This window comes from Xyrauchen texanus, chromosome 16 (genome assembly GCF_025860055.1).
Source record: "Xyrauchen texanus isolate HMW12.3.18 chromosome 16, RBS_HiC_50CHRs, whole genome shotgun sequence".
Lineage (NCBI taxonomy): Eukaryota > Metazoa > Chordata > Actinopteri > Cypriniformes > Catostomidae > Xyrauchen > Xyrauchen texanus.
The window spans coordinates 41,790,016-41,811,069 of NC_068291.1; the positions used below are offsets into that span (position 1 = coordinate 41,790,016).

At 38.0% G+C, this 21,054-nt stretch overlaps 1 protein-coding gene across 2 annotated transcripts; it reads right to left on the reverse strand.

Annotated features, from left to right (window-relative positions):
• Positions 1-3,992: 3,992 nt before the first annotated feature.
• On the reverse strand, positions 3,993-21,011 carry slc5a6b (solute carrier family 5 member 6). 2 transcript variants are annotated; one of them, XM_052145592.1, is made up of 16 exons: positions 20,673-21,011; positions 15,691-16,114; positions 15,540-15,605; positions 15,367-15,418; positions 15,199-15,266; positions 12,794-12,948; positions 11,899-12,039; positions 11,661-11,790; positions 8,735-8,823; positions 8,358-8,467; positions 8,109-8,179; positions 7,897-7,983; positions 4,838-5,028; positions 4,651-4,754; positions 4,409-4,530; positions 3,993-4,329 (listed from the first exon to the last, which is right to left on the reverse strand). In XM_052145592.1, exons 2-16 carry the CDS (start codon positions 16,036-16,038, stop codon positions 4,210-4,212), a joined length of 1,854 nt encoding a protein of 617 aa, XP_052001552.1. In that variant the 5' UTR covers positions 16,039-16,114; positions 20,673-21,011; the 3' UTR covers positions 3,993-4,209. The 2 variants fall into 2 exon arrangements, with proteins under 2 accessions (XP_052001552.1, XP_052001551.1); XM_052145591.1 differs by having other exon boundaries at positions 4,651-4,757.
• Between the last annotated feature and the right edge of the window lie 43 nt (positions 21,012-21,054).

Below are 21,054 nucleotides of genomic sequence, written 5' to 3' on the forward strand. Positions count from 1 at the left end.
AGTGTAATTGTCAGTTCATGCACCACCCCATTATTTCATCGAATATCTCGGCCTCTGAGTGGACTAGAAGCTCAATCTAGGTGTCATTAGAAAGCTGAGATCCCCTTTGTGATCAAAAGTCGATAACATATATTTCCGATTATTTGTTAAGCATGCATTTCCTGAAGCACTGCTTATTTTATTCTGGACATCTAAGATATAGATTATTGACACAAGCAAGGCTCATTTTGTAGAACACCGCCTAATGTAAAAGCAGACATATTTGGTGCTTACAGCAGCAGAGATCAGCGCATAAAAAAGACATTTGTATTTGATGTCTTATAGATATCATATTTCGCATTGTGATTCTTTTGAAACTCTATTAAACTGTGGTATTAGGGCAACAAAATAAACGGTACAGTCGCATTCCTGAGAATGAGCGCTTTCATTTGATATATGAGTTGTCTATTTAAGTGCTATTTGAAAGATATTCATATTAACATTTCTACCACATTAATTTTAGGTGGTGCTTATTTGTGTTGCAGATGATTTCAGGCTTTATTTTGTTATTTATTTAATATTAATGCAGCAGTGATGGTTATTTTTAAAGATTTCAGATTCTAAGCTTTTAAACGATACCTCATATGCCTAACTTACAGTTGAATTCAGAAGTTTACATGCACCTTAGCCTCAGTTTTTTCACAATTCCTGACATTTAATCGTAGAAAACATTCCGTCTTAGGTCAGTTAGGATCACTACGTTATTTTAAAAATATGGAATGCCAGAATAATAGTAGAGAGAATTATTTATTTCATCACATTCCCAGTGGGTCAGAAGTTTACATACACTTTGGTAGTATTTGGTTGCATTGCATTTAAATTATTTAACTTGGGTCGAACTTTTTGGGTAGCCTTCCACAAGCTTCTCACAATAAGTTGCTGGAATTTTGGCCCATTCCTCCAGACAGAACTGGAGTCAAGTTTGTAAGTCTATTGGATTGAGGTCAGGGCTTTGTGATGGTCACTCCAATACCTTGACTTTGTTGTCCTTAAGCCATTTTGCCACAACTTTGGAGGTATGCTTGGGGTCATTGTCCATTTGGAAGACCCATTTGCAACTGAGCTTTAACTTCCTGGCTGATGTCTCGAGATGTTGCTTCAATATATCCACATCATTTTCCTTCCTCATGATCCTCATCTATTTTGTGAAGTGCACAAGTCCCTCCTGCAGCAAAGCACCCCCACAACATGATGCTGCCACCCCCATGCTTCACAGTTGGGATGGTGTTCTTTGGCATGCAAGTTTCACCCTTTTACCTCCAAACATAACGATGGCCATTATGGCCAAACAGATACATTTTTGTTTTGCATAAACATTTTTCGCAACATAGCAGCCCCCTGTACTTTTACAAATGGATCTGTCATACCACAGGTCATTTAAAATGTGCCAGTGAAGGTAAAAATGTGATTAACAATAGTGAAAAAAGTGATTTGATACTCAATCTACAGCAAAACTCTTTTAAACAGCATTTTGCTAATTATTTTAGAGTTATTGCAAGCAGCTCTGTGATATCATATTAATTGAGAGATTGTGAGTTTTAAAAATGCATTTGTCAAATCACATGGCCATTACAAAATTAACTAGTAAAGACCAAAAGGTGATTAATAATGGTGACCATTCATATACATTTGAACCTAAAATTTTGAATATGTCTACATTATGTCAACTTCTCCATTTACCCTTATATAAGTAACGGCTAAGTGACTGTGTTCAGATTCAAAGCTGCATGAGTGATTATATTGTAGCCTTAAGGCCTAAATGATTCAATTAGTTGGTAATGTCCGAGGGGTCTCAACTAACTGTAAACATATCGAATTGTGCACTCATGTTTTTTTCATGTGGGACTGTCTGTATAAAAACTGAATATGATGATGGTTTTTGGTACACTCAAAAATTCTTGCCTTGTATTTCGCCGGAAGGTCATTTATGCAAAACTATGTCATACAATTTACATAAATTTACTTTAAAAGGCAAATCTATCAAGAGTCATGAAGTTTAAGATCATACGACTGAAGGGCACATTGTTTTGTGTCTGGCTAGTACTGTACATACAAAGTGGCGTCCAAAAGTCTAATGTAGGAATTATGTAGGAAAATGAAGGATTCAAAATCTAATTAAAACCTGGAAACAAGCAAAGTATCACATTTTGAAAAATGTAAACCAAAGAAACATTATAACATAAAATAAACAAAAAACATTTAAGCTTCTAGATAATTCCAAGGCCGCTAATCTCAAAAAAAGCTAATTTGTGACACTGTAAACATGTTGACTCCTTTGTTTCCATTGAAACACACTGCAAATCATATTAAATCCATTATTTTGATTCACACGTTAACCCTTAAACACTTACATGCATCTTTAGTGACCCGGGACCTCATTCCACCCCGTTATTTCTTACTCAAGGTGGCGCTGTTGTTTCAGTGATTGACTTGATTTACATTTGACATTGCTATTTGATGAAGAAACAACATGGAAGTAAACTATAGCAAGTTTAACAGTATGATATGACTTGTCATTTGAGTGTGCAACTGAAATTATGAAAGTACTTATAGATTATAAATGATGTGTAATGTGTCGCTCAATCTGTTATTGACAGCCAGATGCATCTCATGAAATTTGAGTGTGAAAGTAATGAATCATGTTCTAGATTTGCCCTGATTTGCTGCATTTTCTCTTTGATAAACGAAAAATAAAACATAAAATATATTTAATTCTATTATTTTCCAATTGCCTTGTAAATATTTGGAAAATTTGACACTATCTGGGCATTTTGTAGGTCCGTTTGTGATATATATGCCCTCCGGGTCTCCAAAGACCCAGATATGTATTTACCATGCATTTAAGAGTTAATCTGCAGCACGAACATTGTGGGATGGGTTATGCACCAAAGTTGAACATACCCCTAACCCGAAGTATAAGCAATGGAAGTAGACTTGCCTTAACAAACGTTACTAATAAATGTAACAGCAAAACGTAATAATTTTCAGAAGGTCGTCCATTCCTATCTTTGGCTCTTGCTGGTGTAGGCCTGAAAGTTCAGCTGAAAGATTAAATTATTATGAAGTTGGCAACTCTGTGATGTCATTACATGGGCGATTTACTGTAACCTTATGGCTCACTGTTAGCACATTTACCTACTTCAGTCAGATATGTACAGATGACATTTAGCAAAGAAATTACAGACTGAAATGTTGATATGATATTTGCCTATTTACCGTATGAAGCTGCATTTACAAAAAATTATTATAACCTGAAGAATGCTCAAGGTGCAGATCCAAACTAAATAGGAAGGGAAAATTCAAATGGTCTGGTTTCCTGCAGTGAATATGAATAAACAGTAATCCCCAGTAACCTCAGCACATAGAGAACATGCTAATCAAAATATCTGGCCATGCAAAGTATTATACTTGCATATAAACTGAGCATATACTCAATACACTTTGAAACCTTGAGTCCTAAACTTTACCTAAAATCATCGAACCCAATCTGCTACAACGAACACCATTATTCTAACGATTTTAACAACAGGCACTCACCTGGCGTCAGACAGCAGATAAATAAACAAAAGATAAATGCATAATAAAATTCAAGTAATAATATAATAATGCATTGTAAGGATAGCACAGTAAATAGGCTCATCAAACCCCAAAGAAATTCATTTTAGGGGCATTTTTTGTCTCTTTTGGCCTCAGCCAGTATGATACAGCCTTGATAGATCGTTTCAACAAATTACATTAAATAAATAAATAAATATAGTCAATAGCTAATAATGCACACCTTAAAGGATGCTTTATTCAAAAGTGAAAAGCATACTTGTATTTCAATAATATTCTCTTTTGGATTACAAGCATTACACTTAAGTGTGTGTTGTAAAAAATGTTCATTGGTTTATATATATATATATATATATATATATATATATATATATATATATATATATATAAAACTTCAAATGCAAAAGAATACAAACATGACAGAAATAGACAGTATATTGATCAAATTTACATCAAGGCACAAACGTAAACAAAAATAATTACATTTGGACTGAAATCTACATCTCTGTAATTAGCAGTGCTGATACTGTCATTTACTAAATATATACAGTAGTGCTAGTTTGCAGGTTATCCCTGAACACTGTTATGGCATTTTTGTTTCCATTGCATTTGTTTTTACACTGACGTTTCCTGCTCCAAATAAGACACTGGATTTAATGGAAGAAAAGTTTCTCTATCTTCCGGTGTCCCAGTATCCTCTTTTACGTTGACGTTCATTTCTTTACCACCATCAATCTGTTAGAAGCAGTTTTACTACCGTAAAATCACACAAAACAACAATACATTTTATTGTAAAGCCTCAGTACCCTCTTACCTTGTTCTCATGAGGGGATCTGCAGCAAGAGCTCGGCTTCTGAAGCTTTTGCAAAAGGGATTGTGCTTTGCCCACCACAGGATAAACTGTGCCAGAGGCCACGCCATTTCCCTTCGTTGGGCCTTGCGGTTAAAAAAGACAGTTTTCTATATTCTATAAATACAGTATATATACACACACACACACACACACACACACACACACACACACACACACACAATAGTGTCCGGTCAGGATCTCACCTGTCATTAAGCTAATGATGAGTCCGATAAGTACTACAGTGAAGGAGTTGAGTGCACTGTACCACATGTATGACAGAGAATAAAGCCCATGCAGCCCTAAAGCTCTGCTTGAAAACAAAAAACAAATAAATGTTATTCTTTCCCCCCTCAACACTTCCAGCATCACGACACATGATGTCCTGCTCACCTGGTTTTCTCATTGGCAGCTTCAAAAATGGCCGTCGCAGCTGTCATAGTGATGTTGTCAGAGACAGCTGTTGTTGTGTTGGTGGAGTTAAGTGGAGGAACTTTGACAGAACTTGACATCCGATCCAAAAAGCCACCAATGCCAACCCAGAATGCCATGATCAGACCAGCAGCGAGTCCTGTTACAGCTCCCTAAGTGTTACAAGTGAGAAGATCCTTATTTATTTGATGATCACAAGTGGACAGCTCTAAATTCAGGTGTAAAACGAGGTTGAAAATTTTTAGGGATCCAATCAAACCACATCTAGAGGCAGTCAGATATGCATATGTAATAGAGACAGACCGATATATCAATGCCATTATCTGCTATTTGGAACAATCGGTTATCTGCAAAATTCGACACAGATAGTTGAGAATAGTTTTTTTTTGTTTTATTCCTCATCAATAAACCTCCTCCTTTGAGGTTGAACCTGGCATATACATTTATATATGCATCATACGATACAATACGATTTTTTTTACAACCCTAGTATGTATGGTAAATGGTCTGCACTTATATAACGCTTTTTTATTAACCTTAGAGGTTACCAAAGCGCTTTACACTGTGTCTCAATCACCCATTCACACTCACATTCACACACCAATGTGTGGCGCTAGCCTGCCATTGGGAGCAACTCGGGGTTCAGTGTCTTGCCCAAGGACACTTCGGCATGTGGAGCCGTGTGGGCTAGGATTCGAACCACCAATCCTGCGATTGGTAGCCGACCCGCTCTACCATCTGAGCCACAGCCGCCCCTCACTATACAATACTATTTGTATCGTACGATACAAAAACAAAACGCATTATAGTCTAATTAAAACCAAGCAATGCAATATTGAGAGCTGCGAAACCGTCCCCTCCCCGGAGAGGTGGCGCCGAGCGCTCACAGGACAACAGAGCAACACAACTACAGTACACAGGCAAGAAGATCGATGGTAAACGGCAATTAGACTGTACTGCACCGGTACAGATTGTCAAATCTGCCAAACAACAGTGTCATGTCCTGGCACTACAGTACATCAAACATGTCGTTTTATTTATGCCAACATCACCATGAAAATCGTTGGATTTATGATGCAGAAACAGCAGACGACCTCTTCCAGACGACACGGAGCTTAACAGGCACAGGAAGATGCTCATAAATTTTGAGTAAACAAAATAAATGCAGTGCTGTTGTTTAAGTTACTTCGAGCTCTGCTTTTTGTAGCCAATGTCAGACACTTTTGTGCCATTTATGATTTAAAAGACATTTATGTTGAATCCTCCAGTAAGTTTGAGCGAAACATTTGTGGGTGCTCGTATCATAGCGTGAGGCTATGTATCATATCGTTTCATGAAATTTGTGCATCATGACAAATTAAGAGACCACTTCAACTTGTTCTTAAATCAGCATATCAACATGTATCCAACACAAGCATGCCTCTTTCTACTTAATGAGGTACTGATTAGTTGATCACCTGAACCAAATATTTTTTAATGAGGAAAAGTATAAAAGCCACTGCTGTGTTCATCACTATCCTCTTGCAATATGACCAGCTGGATGGCAAAAACACTGCTAGAAGTACCTCAAAAGCCATTGAAATCAATGAAACTATTGACCGTGCCAAAAGAGTTGAAAAGAAAAGTTTAAAGTGAGGAAAAGAAGGGTTCAATTTTGGCTTTACTGGCAAAGTGATACAGTGAGCATCAGAGTGCTTCCATCCTTAACATTTCAGACACGGTGGTTCATAAGAACCAGGTCAAGCAGCAGACAAGCTACAGCCCAGCAGAGGGCGAAAACAACTCTCCACTGACCAGAATGACTGCCAACTCATTCACTCAACAACTGTAGGATGACATCAAATGACCTACAAAAAGAATGAAAAATGGCAGCTGGGGTGAAGTGCACAGTTAGAACTGTTCAAAACAGGCTCCTAAGGCCAGGCCTGAAGCTGTGCAAAGCTAGAAAAAAGCCCTTCATTAATGAGAAGCAAAGAACAGCCAGGCTGAGGTTTGCAAAGGACCATAAGGAATGAAGCATATAGGACTGGAGTTAGGTCATCATCTCTTATGAGTTTTTCAGCTTTGCCAAACACCTGGTCATCTAATGGTTAGACGGAAACCTGGAGATGCCAGTTCTTGAACAGTTCCTGTGATTCTGAAGTCTTCAGCTGTCACTCACAGGTTATTTTTTTACCTCATTGCTCATTCTGCGGCATACCCTTCAAGTCATCTTGGCTGGACGGTCACTTCTAGAGGGAGTATCCATAATACTATATCATCTCCATTCATAGACAATTTGTCTAAATGTGGACAGATGAATATATAACCTCTCTGAGATAACTGTAACCCTTTCCAGCTTTATGCAAAGCAACAATTCTTGATCGTAGGTCTTCTTAGAGATCTTTTTTGTAAGACAAGTGTCAGATGCATGTGAATAGCAAACTCAAAATGTTTGAGTACTTTTTATAAGTCAAAGTAGCTCTAACTCACACCTCCAATCTCATTTCATTAATTGGATGCCAGGTTTGCAAACTCCTCGATTGACGTCATTAGCCTAGGGGTTGACATACTTTTTCCAACCTGAACTGTGAATATTTAAATGATGTTTTCAATGTGTAAAAGAGCAACACAATAGTTTGTGTGTAATTAGTTAAAACAGAATGTGTTTGTTCATCATTGCAACTTAGATACATTTCAAACCATGTTTTAAACAAATGTACACACAAATGCAAGTCATTCCAAAGGGTTCATTTCTAAATTTTTCTAGCTATTATTGTGATTTTGGTTGCACATTACACTTTTTGGGGATTTTATTAATTTATTAATTTTGAATGTCTGTCCCCTTCATAGTCAAGAAAGACTAAGACATTTTCATTCTTTAAGTCTAAATAGTCAAAGGAGACCCATGTTACAACCAGGTCAGGTGTAAACATTAAACAGTATTGCCTGACCGTTTGTGATTGGATCACTGAAATGCATGTTAATATCAGGTGTAAACAGAGTCATATACATGCAATAGATGAATAGAGGTTACTTACAATGCTATTGGCACATGGGAAAAATATTCCCAGACAGAAAAGACCCAGCAGTGGCCCGCCCACCATCCCAAAGATACTGAGAGCTGCCTTTAAAATTAAATATACAACTAGAGATTTATTTAACACTCCAGTGAATGCAATAAGTATTTATTTTTATACAAGTTATTATAGGTATTCATAAATGCTTGCAAACTAAAAGCTAGTACACTTACCTGAAGTACTGAACTGTTCATCAAATGGACAACATATGCCATAGCAAGACATATAATCCCATATGATAAAGCTAGATCAAGAACATAATCAGGCATCATCAAACATGCTTACTGGAAAGCTTCATTTAAATATGTTGTAATCTACTGGGACAATCAGATTCAAGTTCTTAAATCATAGTGCATCAGATGGGAGACTTAAAACAGATCTTCAGAGTGTATGATCATAAGACATAGCATATCATTTCTTACCTAACATCTTTGATATTAGAGTGGCTCTAGCGTCGGTCATTGAGCAATGGGGTTTGATTAGATCCACCATAGTCACCGTAGCCAATGAATTAAAAGCTGAAGATATTGTGCTGTGAACAACATTTAATGAAGACACAATGACTGTATATTTCGAGCAAGAAATGTATTTTATATTTTCTTTCAATATTCTCGTTCTAAAAGGCACAACAGCAAAAATATAAAAATAAAACATTTAATTCTCTTCGGGGCAAAAACTTTACTTGCATTACTGTAAGAGGACAGAAGAGAATTTTTTTTTATAATAAAACAATTTATGATCACGAGTGTGAAACAAGCAAATCTGCATGGGATTCTGGTAACAAACAGGAGGTTGTTACCTTAGAGATGCACTAAATAAACATGCCACAAACAATCCAGGCAGACCAGGTAAGTCTTGCAACATGTCCATAACAAAGTATAGGACCATCTGTACAGTAAAAAAAACAGCACATACAATAACTGCATTGTGTACATCAGCAATCTAAAAAATAAATGTTATAAAACAAATAATAAAATAAAACGGATCTAAGAGTCTTATAAAATGGATAGTTTCAATACTGGATGCTGATTGGTCTAAACAGAGCAAGGCCACAAGTGCATTATTGCTATAATAATATATTAACTGCACTATAACAATTTTAACCTCCGGACACCAGAGCGTGACTAAAGTGTGCATTTTCAATTTCCCTTTTTGATTTGTAACTAGTACCACCTAAGAAACAAGCAAAAAAACAAAAACAATTCTAGAGCAAATAGTTTTCCTAACAATTGATGTCCACATATGTTGTGAAATTTTAAATAATACCAAGCTAAAGAAAGTACAAATTTTTTCATCAAATTGTTTATTATGTTTCCAGGAGTGTTGCTTATTCACGTTACACATATTACATCAGAAATTAGCATAATTCATTCTGATTTAAAGTAATGGCCAACATCCTCCAATCACTGCCAACCATGTTAAAATGTGAATCTATGTACTGATCATCATGGTCACATGTCTGCCAAACATGTTGAGTGATCCAAACATCATCTGCAGCCTTAAACTGAACTTTTGGTTGGATTTTAGGAGTGAATGCACTTTGCTGCATAGAGAGATATAAGATGCTCCCTTGCTCCCTATTTAATGAATGACTTAACCTCCAGTGTGCTGTCTGTCTGCACTGGTCTCTGAACCATTCACAAAGCAACTTATTTTCATTCTAACTTTATATAAAGCATCTGAAAGCAAAATGCTTCAGCTTTTGGATGAATACATTTATTCTCAATGTGGAAATGCATAGTAAATATACTGTAGGAATACATTTACTAATGTTAATGAATAGAATTGTGCTGTACAGTGATAACCAAATGTATTGAAATGACCCACAGAGGTTTTAATGTTGAAAGTTATTCAAAATTACTAACATGGTTTTCCTATTTTTGAGGGAATAATGTTCTAAAACCCAATTCTGATGCATGAAAAATGTATACCTTTTTTTAAAGCAGCATATCAAATGAAAATAGAGACGCTATTCTTTTTACACCCAAAAAAGGTATCAATGAAAAAACATAGATGTAACTTACCAAAGCAAAAAGTAGCTACTCAGAGAAGCTGAAAAACAAGTTTTCAGCTAATGGCTCTGCATCAGTGTGGAGAGGTCTGAAAGACATTCCTAACTTCAAGACACCATCCACCAACACTGTAGGGAACCAACAACTGGCTGACGACTTGAATGTGTTTTACTGTAGATTTGAAAAGCCCACTCACACACACCCAGGATCACCTTCACTTCACACAAACACCTCCTGAAACCCCCCCACCCTCAAGGAAAGCACAGGGCACAAATGGTGTTTTACCCACTTGTCTAAAATCCTGTGCTGACCAGCTGTCCCCCATCTTCATACAGATCTTCAACAGATCACTGGAACAGTGTGAAGTTCCCTGCTGCTTCAAATGCTCCACTATCATCCCTGTCCCAAAGAAACACAAGATCAAAAGGACTTAATGACTACAGACTCATCGCTCTTATGTCAGAGACTGGTGTTGGCCCACCTGAAGGACATCACTGGAACCTTTCTAGATCCCCTTCAATTTTCTTAAATAGCAAACAGGTCTGTGGATGATGCAGTCAACATGGAATTGCATCATATCCTGCAACATCTGGACAGGCCAGGGACATATGCAAGGATCCTTTTCGTGGACTTCATTTCGGCTTTCAACACTTCATTCAAGTTCTCCTGTGGAATAAATTAACCCAGCTCTCTTTTCACACATCTATCTGCCAGTGGATCACCAGCTATCTGACGGACAGGCAGCAGCATGTGAGACAGGGGTAATTCACTTCCAGCACATGTAAGATCAGCACTGGTGCCCCCCCAAGGATGTGGGCTCTCCCCACTACACTTATCCTGGTATACCAATGACTGCACCGTCAAGAACCCCTCTGTCAATCTCCTGAAGTTTGCAGATGACACTACAGTCATCAGCCTCATCCAAGATGATGATGAGTCTGCATACAGAAGGGAGGTTGAGTGGCTGGCTGTCTGGTGCAGTAATAACATCCTGGAGTTCAACATGCTCAAAACAGTGGATATGATTGTGGACTTTAGGAGGAACACCCCAACATTGACCCTGCTTACCACCCTAAACAACACTGTGGAAGCAGTGGAGTCATTCATGTTCCTGGGCTCTACAATCTCACAGGACCTGAAGTGGGACACCCAAATTGAGGCCGTACTTCCTTCGCCAGTTGAGGAACTTCAACCTGCCACAGGCGCTGCTAATCCAGTTCTACTCAGCAGTCACTGAGTCGGTCTTCTGCACTTCAATAACTGTCTGGTTTGGTTCAGCTATGAAATCGGACATCACACTTCAAGGAAACTGGTGCTCCAGAAGTTTAACCCTTAAATGACAGTCTAGATTCTTTTGAACAATATTAAGTCTGGTGTAAATTAAGTTATGGGTTGCGTATAGCAAAGCTAAAATACAACATCCATGCATGTGGACGTGGGGTCGCATGAGGCTGAGGACACAAATCGAAACGTTAAAATGTGATTTTATTATTTTGTGTCATCCTTCCACTCGAAGAAAATAGTCCAGGCTTTAGTTCATTGCTCATACTATATAATGTATTTTAGCACAGCCGTGTTTGACCAATCAGCATCCAGAAACAAAAATAGGCACTTATGGTTGTGCTACATTGTGAACTGTGCTGTATTTTACAACCTTTGCTATGAAAACTTAAGTAGTCAGTAATGGGGCAGTGCCAATTCATTACTACTAACCTGGTCTTTGGACGTGATGTACTGCTGATCTAAAGGGCTGCGGTCACCATAGCAAGCGTACATGACCAGGCCCATTACACAGCTGAGCATTAAAGCAACCTGAAGACAGGGAAACACCATATAACAGGACCTGAAAGAAAGCACACTATATTTTGTGACACCAACAAGTGATGTATAATCACAGATTGGTCATCTGAGGCCCTTTAGGGTCTGTATTTCTGACTGAACGAACACTTACAAGACAGCTTCTCTCTCCGTACGTGAACTGAGGTACCTCTGAACCTGTGCCTGGTTCACCCCATATAGAGACAACATGAGAAATACTCCTCCAACCCCTAATGTCCAGAATGTGTGCCTCACCGTTGGGTCTGGATTGAGGCTGAACAAACATTCAATGTAGAGAGAGTTTCAAAGTGTAGGAATGTATTTGAGTCTTAATAGAAATGTAAAAACCTACAATGTTTTTAAAACCAACAATGGTTTGATTATGGTAATGGTGAATATTTTTGCAATCCCATTTCAATTCTGCAATCTGATGTTTTACCAATTTTGAATAAGCGTTAAATGACAGAATCGAGTTGGGACAGGTTTCAAAATAAGAGGGCTTGGTGATGTCAGCCAAAATGTAGTCTCCTTGATTATTTATTTATTAAAAACTTTATGTTCTTTGGAAATAAAATGCACCAATGTGGGAAAGGTCAGACCCTTTTCGCACTTCCAATGGGTTTCGGTAGTAAAACAGGGAAAACTTCTGTTACAATGAATGCGAGACCATGGCAAATATTAAGTTTGTGTTCCCATGTACTCCAACAGATAAAACAAAAAATCCACTTTAATATTTCCACGACTTTCAAAGAGAGGAAAAAATAGAGAGAGACCAATTAAGACAGTCAGAAGAGAGATAGCAAATTGACTGTCACTCACTCGACAAATATAGAACCCCATCACAGCAGTGCTGACTAGTTTTTCGAAATTAATTTCAGGTAATATAGCAAAAACTATTTATACTAAATATATATTTTTTAAATATCTAAACGTTTACTAGATTTATGCTGCGAAATAATAAACCACAGGCTGTGAAAAGGGTCCTCCGGTTCAATTTTGACTTCATGTTGACTTTAAAGTGAACATACTCAATCCCAGAGATGCGGCCACCATCTCTGACTTTAATCCAGACCTCAGACAGACCACCAGCCTGTTGTACGCCCACAATGATGACGGCCAGCTGACCGGTGAACATCACCACTGTTTGAAAAACATCTGTCCAGATTACTGCTTTCAGTCCACCCTACCAGGAGGAATAAAATACTAATGCAAAATAATAACAGATAATATAACTAGATAAGTAAAGAAGTTGGCTTGACAAAGACTTGTCTGAAAGTTTAAGATAGATTTAAAAGTTCGGTGGTTACACAGACAGTTAGACAAACAGCCAGATACTACGGGATCGCCTGCTACGGGAAAACCGTAAGTCCAATAAGTTAGAAAAAACAGAGCAAACTAAGTTAGAACAGTCTGAAGGTCTGTGCCAAGATTGATGGATGTAGCTTGAAAGACGGAGGAGTTACAATTGATAATTCTGATCCTATTTAGGGATTTTGGAAAAACCCTAAACCACTGCTGTGTCCCAAATGACGCAATATACACCTGTTAATTTTTACACAGTTGTTTGTTTTGGTCATAGTTTTAGTCTTTAAAATTAGTTAATAATTTATCATGTCATATTCATTCATTTATTCAGTATTACTCGGACTACGTAAATAATAGCCTATATTTGTTATCGTTAACGAGGTTAACACTGCTATACAGTATTCACTTACAACAGACACTATGCACTCTGCATTGTAGTGTATACCTTTTCAAAGTGTAGCATCGAAGCAACAGCTGACGGAGGTGACGTTTCAAATGCGTGCAATGTGTTTTCGCTAGCTTTAGCGCGTTAGCCAACCTCAGTTCAACACTTATATCTCAAACAACATACATATTCACAGAGTGGGGTGATAGTAAAGGATTAAACTCACATTTGTAAGGTGCTGTCTTCACTAAAGTTTTGCTAGTTGATACATTCTCCATTATTTACAATTGTTTTTTCAGAACAGCAACCCAGCCAGCCAGGTAACTCCGCCTATTCCGCTACGTACGGCAAGCAGCGAGCGCGGAGTGCACAAAGTGCCCAAAGTTTTGATGGTTAAAGAAGTGCATCATCCGGAGACTCGTAGTAAACTTATTTTATTGCATTTTCAGTGTTAATATACTACTCGCACTACAAATTGGCATAAAATAGTGCAGAAGTGTGCGGTATGGGGCGCACTACATGGTAGGGTTGCACCAGCTGTGCGTAAGTTCTCACGTAAGATAGGATGTTAAGTTCACATTAAGGGCTTAGTAACTACTAGTTAGTTTGTAACTAAGTCAATGCTTAATTTGGTTGCACCACCTGTTCTTAAGGCAAGACTTAACTAGTAGGTCGTAAGCTCTCCGTACAGTAATGCGTAGTCGCATAATATGACATTTACCTGTATAGATCCAATAAGCATCCATCAAATTTGTTCACAGAAGTATTAAAAAGCCGTGCATTTCAGTTTTATCTCGTTACGGTTGATGTTCAAACCTTGGTTGCTTTGATAAATTGTTGTAATAAAAAGATGTAATAAATTAAATCCCCATTAAAATCCAATATGTAATAAAAATAGCTACATTTGATAAATAGTATATTTGCTGTGTGTAAATAACAATAAATAGGAACTGTATCTAAAATAAATAATAGGTGATAAATATGTACTAATACAGCAGGCTTAATATCTTATATATTTTGTATATGTTGAAACTTGACACCGGTCGACACATCCTGAAAACGGCATCATTACATTAAAAGTACATTTTCTTTATTTCTTGTAAATGTAAACGAGTGTGAATGCCAACATCATCATATATGTTGAAAGGATTGAAGCCTGTCACACAAAACATGAGCTCATTCATGTCATTAAATGAGTCTCCACCCGTTACTCCTGGTCGGAGGCTTCTGTAAAAATATATATAAATATTTAGTTTATACGTAGAGTTACATTCTACCTAAATTTAATGGCGCAACGCTTAAATATTTGCGTAAATTGTGACTTAGTGCCCATTTACGCCACAACTAGGCTAAGTTGTAACCCATGTCGGTAGAATAACTGTAAGTTCACTTTGTCAAGTCAGCATAATAGCAAAATATAAAAAATTCAAGAGATTAAAAAGGCATTAAGTCAACATGAAACAACAAATTCAACTTCTGCAATGTGACATTTCTCAATTAAATAGGATATTTAGCCAGACATTTTTTTTTACAATTAATTTTATCCATTGGGAATTGATTTGAACGAATTGAAGAGGCCATTTCATACCGGAATAAAGTTTCAGTGGCGGAGAAAGTTATTACGTTTTACTTAAAGATTACAAGTAAATAGGAAATAAATAAATAGGAAGTAAATAGAATGAATGTTGATTTCATGTTGACTTTAAAACATACTGTATATACTGAACATGTCTGTGGTCTTACCAGTGCCGTGTAAAGAGTGCACACCAATCCAGTTGCCAGTATGGTCCCCCACAAATGAAACCCAGTAACTACAGACAGATATGTAATACAGGATAAGAACAAACAGTCAAATCTTATTAGTCTTTATTTTATATAATATGTTATATTTGAAAGTTACTGAAACACTACCTGAATGTAGTGCAAGAGCTGGTGTATAGATACCAACACCCATATAAATGACCTGCAAGTAGAGCCACAAAGTTCTGTAACTCTTCCAATAGAGCCATATTAATGTAACGGTTAATGTAAAAAATATCTAACATGGAAATGTTACTATTGTTTACATGTGGAGAGGAACGTACCATCTGAAAAATAAATGTTACAGTGCCACATATGCGGACAGCTTTACTGAAACGCAGTTCCAAATACTGTAAAAGAAAAATATGACACACGTGCTTTGTTTGTTATTGCGAATAATCACTTATTTTAACAGGCACTAGGAAGGGTGTTAACCTGGTAAACACTATTGAGGTGCAGTCTGTAGAACAGAGGAATGAAGATGTGTGCTGGAATCAGGAGACCCAGAATATAAGCACAGCCAATGAACCAGTACTGTGTCCCATTTGCGTAGACCTCAGCTGGTGTGCCGATGATGGCCACGGCCGACTGGAAGGTGGCCATGAGAGACAGAGAGAGAGGCAGGCACTTCATACTCCTGTCAGCGAACAGGAACTCTCGCGTGGTGCTCTGGCGTCCTCCGGTGAACGCATAGTACAGCCCGATGGACAATGACGCCATCAACAGCAATGCAAATATCACATAATCTAATGTAGTGAAGTACTTGTGGCTTGAGAGATCCATAGTTTACACTAATATTAGAGTCTCCAGTTTTTTACAGCAAAGGTCATGGCCATCCGCATGGACTCTTGATGACAACCTGGAACGTTTCATAGATCGTTAGAATTAACATTATGTGAACTTTTTTCAGTCCTATAGGTTATTATTGCATGACTATGAGGAACACTTGACCTTATAAGTTTGTATAATGAATGCTAAATGGTATAAATGACCAACTTTTCCCATAGCTGTGATAGTTTCATGTCTCTTTTATCAATCTGTGGTCTCTCTTGTCTCACAAATCACAACTGAAAATCAATATTTCATGTCCATTTATCTACTTGTTTGGCATGTTGCCATGTAAGAAATGTAAGACTGTACAGCAAGTCATTAACTCAAAATAAACGTTTGCGGGGTCAAATCTTTTGCCATAATATTGACTGTACATTATCCCTTACATAGTATATTTAGGACATTCACATACTGTTCACATGTGAAGCTATCACTAACAAAAAAGCACCATTGTACTCCCGGGTTTTTATTTTTTGACATTGTACCATGGCAGTATTATGATTTTTGGACATGGAACGATCATGGTTTATATCATGGCTTCATGTACTGTGTCTGTGGTAATACCATGTATTCTTTAAGCTACCTTGTAGTACATTCAAATACCATGGTATTGTATATATTGTAATCATTCAGTACCATGATACATTTTATAATATAATCTGATACCATTAACTTAATAAGTAACCAAGTCACTGACAAATAAGGTTGTCCGAGGTGATAAAAATGAGAAACCGTGCTAAAAAACAAACACGTCAAATTCATAGAAATATAAACTTTCTGTCCATTTTGTTTCGTTTGAAAAATATAGATGAACTTTTACAGCATTTTTAACAAAAAACTGATTTAATGACATAAATGTCATGTGGTGTAACCAAAAGGTAAGAACACAACTGAATCATTATTAACTTATATATTTATTTATTTATTTTGTTTACATATTTTTTAAAAGGTCAAACATATTTTTTACAAACATCATGAATTCTGTAGTCAAAAATATCAAGATGTTTTCTCAGGCTTACCCCATTTGACCTGAACAAAATGTAAAAATAATAGTTTTGCGTTCGCCCGTAATAGTTTTGCGTTCCCCAGCAATAGTTTTGCGTTCCCCAGCAATAGTTTTGCGTTCCCCAGCAATAGTTTTGGTTCCCCAGCAATAGTTTTGGTTCCCCAGCAATAGTTTTGCGTTCCCCAGCAATAGTTTTGCGTTCCCCAGCAATAGTTTTGTGTTCCCCAGCAATAGTTTTGGTTCCCCAGCAATAGTTTTGTGTTCCCCAGCAATAGTTTTGTGTTCCCCAGCAATAGTTTTGTGTTCCCCAGCAATAGTTTTGGTTCCCCAGCAATAGTTTTGCGTTCCCCAGCAATAGTTTTGCGTTCCCCCAGCAATAGTTTTGGTTCCCCAGCAATAGTTTTGGTTCCCCTGTAATAGTTTTGGTTCCCCAGCAATAGTTTTGTGTTCCCCAGCAATAGTTTTGGTTCCCCAGCAATAGTTTTGCATTCCCCCGTAATAGTTTTGTGTTCCCCAGCAATAGTTTTGGTTCCCCAGCAATAGTTTTGCGTTCCCCAGCAATAGTTTTGTGTTCCCCAGCAATAGTTTTGTGTTCCCCCCTAATAGTTTTGGTTCCCCAGCAATAGTTTTGGTTCCCCAGCAATAGTTTTGTGTTCCCCAGCAATAGTTTTGTGTTCCCCAGCAATAGTTTTGCGTTCCCCAGCAATAGTTTTGCGTTCCCCAGCAATAGTTTTGTGTCCCCCAGCAATAGTTTTGCGTTCCCCCATAATAGTTTTGTGTTCCCCAGCAATAGTTTTGGTTCCCCAGCAATAGTTTTGCAGGGCTCCAGACTAACTTTTTCACTAGGAGCACAGTGGCCCCCAACTGAAAATTTTAGGGGCACAACCAGAAAATTTAGGGGCACACACCGTAAATCAACATGCTAACCAAATATTCACATTTCTACTAATTTCCACTGTACTATTAATAGATACTTTGATATTAGATGCAGAAATGACAATGTGCTGTTTCAAATTCACATTTTATTGTGCACTTTTATAGACGCTAACAACAAGGTAAACCGACAGCACCATTGCTGTCATGGCAGTACAAATATATATATAAAAAATATACCATAGATACATTCAGAAAAAGTGCTTAGTAACAAGTTACGGAGCATCTTTGATCATTGTGTAAGTCTTCCCCTTCAGAGTATCTGCAATTACTCCAACAAATTGTGCGCATGCTGTATCGTTGTTGTATGTTTCGTTAATTTTTAAGCCATTCTTCCTTTGAAGGTCGAGCTGGCTTTTGAATTTGGTGAAGGGTAGTTCCTCCTTAGCAACGAAGTAGGCCGTGTTAAATTTCAACATCATCTCTGCCTCATCTTCGCTCTGATTTACAGCCTCGTCTTCTAAAAGCAACCGGCAGTGGCGTTGCTTTTTGATTTATGAACATATCACGGCATACTCTGTGCTTAAGGCTGAGACTATGTTTAACTAAAGCATTGCGTTTAAACTGCGAAGTGCCTGCACTGTCGGCAAACTTCGTGTTTCCCGCATTTTTGGGGTAGCGACTGCAGTACTCGCAGTTCATGGAGTTCGTCTCCTTACAGTACTTCAGCCAGCTGAAATCTCGAACCCACGCTTCCCGAAAATGGTGGGTTCGGGACTTTTTCGCAACACAAACCTCGGACACATCATCAGACTGTGGCACTGGCACACTAGCCGCAGGTCGGAAGAACGAGTCAATAGTTCGCTTCATTGCTCAGATGCGCATAGAAGGTTGTGATATTTTGTCTGTCTCCCACAGATGTTTACGCGCGGTCGATTATAGACCCTCCCCCTCCACGCATTAGCCAGTTACAGTGGCCATTCCCTATTCTTCTCACACTCATCACATTCCGGATTCATTAACGCGCAACTTCCACGTTTAACTTGTAAAAAAAAAATATGCACAAATTTACTGGTCGCACATGTGCGACTGGATGTAAAATTCAGTCGCACACACTCAAATTTTGGTCGCAAAATGCGACCATTTGGTCGCAGTCTGGAGCCCTGTTTTGCGTTCCCTCGAAATAGTTTTGTGATCCCCAGCAATAGTTTTGGTTCCCCAGCAATAGTTTTGCGTTCCCCAGCAATAGTTTTGCGTTCACCCATAATAGTTTTGCATTCCCCCGTAATAGTTTTGCGTTCCCTCGCAATAGTTTTGCGTTCCCCAGCAATAGTTTTGCGTTCCCCAGCAATAGTTTTGCGTTCCCCAGCAATAGATTTGCGTTCCAATATTCTCACAGTATTGCGAGGGCGTGCAGAATTTATTGAAGGAATGCACATTTAATTGCGAATGCGAGAGCACACAAAACTTATTGTGAAGGAATGCAAAACTTACAGTGAGGGAACGCAAACTATTGTGACGGAACGCCAAACTATTGCGACGGAATGCCACACTATTGCGACGGAACGCCAAACTATTGCGACGGAACGCCAAACTATTGCGACGGAACAAAAAACTATTGCGAGGGCATGCAAACTATTGCGACGGAATGCCAAACTATTGTGACGGAACAAAAAACTATTGCGACGCAACAAAAAACTATTGCGACGCAACAAAAAACTATTGCGACGCAACAAAAAACTATTGCGACGGAATGCCAAACTATTGCGACGGAATGCCAAACTATTGCGACGGAATGCCAAACTATTGCGACGGAACAAAAAACTATTGCGACGGAACAAAAAACTATTGCGAGGGCATGCAAACTATTGCGACGGAATGCCAAACTATTGTGACGGAACAAAAAACTATTGCGACGCAACAAAAAACTATTGCGACGCAACAAAAAAACTATTGCGAGGGAACGTAAACTATTGCGAGGACACGCAAACTATTGCGAGGGCACGTAAAACGTATTGCGAGGGAATGCAAAACTATTGCGAGGGAATGCAAACTACTTCGTAATAGTGGTCCTTTTAGTTTAATGTTTTTTTTTTTTTGGTCACATCACATAACTTTGATTTGATAAACAGAAGTTTTCCCAAATATTTATAATATTTAAAAAAGAAAAAAAGAGTTTTACTGCTTATTTTGAACTCCGTAATTGAAAAAAGTTCATAATAGAAGAGGTGTTTTTAAGTGATTGCTTTATGTGAATTGCATTTTTCATTTTTTCTTCTTCTTTTGAATAACAAAATAGACCCAGATAAAAAAATAAAATAATAAGCGTCAAGTCATTGGCCCTACCACCACAGCTAGTCAGTAAGTCCAAAGGGTTCATTTAGGGGTGGTACTGCCCTTCCAAGAGTTTCCAGTTCTGGCAGTTGTTTGCAACTAGTTTGCATAACGACTTGCGACACTAGTTTTGCATTTTGAACTTTATCCCAAATCTATTGTTTGAGCCACATGTAAATACTATTTACATTAACATAATCTAGCAAGTGATTGCATTCAGAGTAGTCTGTGTGAGATTTTACTTCCTTGTTATACGTTTACAGTAGACACACGTTGTGCTACAATGTATCCCTGTTAATGAACAACAAGGAAAGCACAACAAATGCACATGCAATGTGTGTTTAATGTATGTTTGACATGCAGGTTCTCTTACCTAAAAGAGCCGCTCAGATATTCCCAGCTGGAGCCATTTCATGTGAGTCATTGGAGGGCTGGGAATGAATGTCAGTGTAGCACTCCAGATTTTACTGTTGCCATCACGCCTGAAGGTTGCCGAGACACTTTATCACAGTCAAACGCAATGTGCACAAGCATGCATTAATGATTATATACAGTTTAAGCGTATGCACCATGTTTTTCCTCCATCTTTCTCTCCACCTGATTTTGAGGTCGGCTGAAATTTGTATTTATGTCGAAATCATAAAATGCACATATTATACACACATATAAAGATTTACAACCACGTGGTAAAAAATAGTACGTACTCAGTACCGCAGAGTATCCGGCTGCTCAAACAGTGCGCAGTGTTGATGCGC